Source organism: Mus musculus, chromosome Y (genome assembly GCF_000001635.26).
Source record: "Mus musculus strain C57BL/6J chromosome Y, GRCm38.p6 C57BL/6J".
NCBI lineage: Eukaryota > Metazoa > Chordata > Mammalia > Rodentia > Muridae > Mus > Mus musculus.
Genome location: NC_000087.7, coordinates 34,027,776 through 34,030,756, shown reverse-complemented (window position 1 = coordinate 34,030,756; position 2,981 = coordinate 34,027,776). Strand labels below are relative to the sequence as shown.

Genomic DNA, 2,981 nt, shown 5'->3' with positions numbered 1-2,981 from the left:
CGAAGACTTTCTCAGAACGAAAATAAAAACAAAAATGAAACAAAACAAAACACAAACCAAACAAATAAATAAAAATCCAACAACCAAACAATAAAAACAATGCAAGGGTGAAATTCTTTGGCAGAATATTACTCAGATCATCAGGCCTTTCAGTTGGGATTTCATTTATTATTTCTAGGAGGCCATATGAAAAGGTAAAGTCGAGATGCTGAACGTTTATGAGTGTAACTAGGGAAGGAACCAGCCTGATGTTCTATGATGTAAGCTGAACTAGGGTGATGTCACAGAGCACTGGCTGAAGGTTGTGCATCTATTCCACTTGGAGGCTCTAGAATCCATTGAAGGTGAGTTCACTATCTTCACAGTGGTGTGTCAAAGCAAGGTCATTTTTTTTCCCACAGGCTTTTGGTGCCTGGTCTGTATCAGGAGATAGAATCTGAATCAGGAGATAGATAAAATCTAGGATATTTTTCTATGGGTAAGTACATTTATGAAGTAATTTGGACCCTCATAGCTACAGAAAGCTAAAAATTTTCTCTCTTACAGTGAGTTGCTGTACATTCTACTTTCCCCATGTTTATTAGCAAGGGAAATGATTGGTCTAGGTTAGTTTATGTCCTGAATTTATTATCCTTGCTAACAATATCTAGATCACAATTCCACTAAAATGCCAAAGCTCCTCTTTGTCCATGTGTACGTTAGAAAATATTAGTGCTAAATGGCTGATATTGCCTCAACTTGTTGAGATGTTCTTGAGTTCAGTGATGCAATGGCTTCATCAAATAATTCCGAAGCTGGGTCAGGAGAAACAATAAAGAAGGACAGTGGTGTGCTGTGTCCCTGGGAAGATATTTGTGAATACAAGGACTTAGCTCAGAGCTTACAAGTACAAGAGAGTCATGGTGACCCCTCTGGCCCTTTTTTTTTCTCTTCTTCTTGATCATTGGGGGTAATAGTCATAGCACAACCTAAATTGACATAGAAATTCAAGGAGAGGATACTCATCAGAGGCAAATTAACTCAGGGCTGAAGAAATAAATGTTGATCTGAGTATGTTATTCTGAGCTCTAGAGAATTACTTGTTAATTACACTATTTTTATTGCCTTGTTTCCCTTGTTTCTTTGTTTCTTTGTTTGTTTGTTTGCTTGCTTGGTTAATTTTATTTGAGTTTCTGTATGTTTAGATTTGGCTGTCAGGAAACTCACTGTGTAGACCAGACTAGCCTTTATCTCACTAAGGTCTGCCTCACTCTGCCTCTTGAGTACTATGATTAAAGTTATGGGTCACCACCACTTCCTATTAACTTCTCCATTTGATTGTTTGTTTTATTATTTTTTTGTTTGTATTTCTGTTTTGTTTGTTTTTCGTTTGATTTTCGTTTGTTTTCTTTTACTTGTTGTTGTTGTTGTTGTTGTTGTTGTTGAGACAGGGTTCCTCTCTATAGCACTGGCTGCCCTGGAACTCACTTTGTAGACCTGTCTGGTCTCTAATTTAGAAATCTGCCTGTCCTGACTTCTGAGTTCTGGGATTAAATGTGTGTACCACCATGGCTGACTTATTAACTTCTTATTTTTATAAAATTAATTTTAGGAGCTCAAAACTGTTTAGCATAGTCTTCTTCACCTTCTCAGAAGTTCTCTTAGAGAAGAGTCTTGGTCCAGCATTCACTCCCAACCCATATCCATTGACCATCAGGAATTCATATATATGACAGAGGCAACAGCATTGTGTCTGGTTTAAACAGGCAAGATCTTCAGTCCCAGGCAATGGGCAAGTATGATATTTGAAGAGAATGGAAGCCACAAGACAGTGTGATCTAGCACAACAGGTCTACAGCCAGGTAGAAGACAACACCTCTGAAGAGTCTGAGCATGATATCACTCAAGAAGAAGAGTAGGAGGAAGCCTTCTTCCCAGGCCCTGGGGAATATTGTTGGCTGCAGAATTTCTCACGGGTGGAAGGAAGGTAATGAGCCTGTCACCCATTGGAAGGCCATCATTCTAGGGCAACTGCCAACAAACCCTTCTCTTTATTTGGTGAAGTACGACGGAATTGACAGTGTCTACGGACAGGAGCTCCACAGCGATGAGAGGATTTTAAATATTAAGGTCTTGCCTCACAAAGTAGTTTTTCCTCAGGTGAGGGATGTCCACCTCGCCAGAGCCCTGGTTGGCAGAAAGGTACAACACAAATTTGAGGGGAAAGATGGCTCTGAGGACAACTGGAGTGGGATGGTGCTAGCCCAGGTGCCATTCTTACAGGACTATTTTTACATTTCCTACAAGAATGATCCGGTCCTCTACGTTTATCAGCTCCTGGATGACTACAAGGAAGGTAACCTCCACATCATTCCAGAGACCCCTCTGGCTGAGGCGAGATCAGGTGATGAAAATGACTTCTTAATAGGTACCTGGGTGCAGTACACCAGAGATGATGGATCCAAAAAGTTCGGAAAGGTTGTTTACAAAGATCTAGCCAATCCTACCGTGTACTTTATCAAATTTCTTGGTGACCTACATATCTATGTCTATACTCTGGTGTCAAATATCACTTAAATTGAAAAAAATCACAAAGTACAGAAATGTAAACTTATAGGATTGAAAAAAAAATGTTTGTTTTCCTGTGTTGGGTACCTATGGGTCTTTGACAACCTCAGTATCTTTGTCAATAAAATTTGTTTTGTTCTAAAAATTAGTACGTGTGACATGACATGCTTTTAGTGAACACTTTGTTGGAAGAGATGGACTATGGTGGAAAGAACATCAAAGGAAGATGAAAGTTGCAACTCAGGCTGTGAACAGTGCATACATCTAATATCACACAGGCTAAAATGGACAGGACTTAGCTTCTGTGGTCTGCATAGTGAGCAAGGAATTGGAGATATGACTTAGAGGAGCAGGGATGGCAGCAAAAGATGGATTTTTAGGAAGAAGGGGAGAAAGACAGGACATAGATAGAATCTCTGGTATGAAGTCTGAGG

The 2,981-nt window shown here is 39.7% G+C and overlaps 1 protein-coding gene across 1 annotated transcript; it reads left to right on the top strand.

Moving 5' to 3' along the window:
* Positions 1-352: 352 nt before the first annotated feature.
* Positions 353-2,567, top strand: Gm21745 (predicted gene, 21745). Its single transcript, NM_001373927.1, has 2 exons — positions 353-478; positions 1,592-2,567. Exon 2 carries the CDS (start codon positions 1,873-1,875, stop codon positions 2,554-2,556), a length of 684 nt encoding a protein of 227 aa, NP_001360856.1. The 5' UTR covers positions 353-478; positions 1,592-1,872; the 3' UTR covers positions 2,557-2,567.
* Positions 2,568-2,981: the final 414 nt, after the last annotated feature.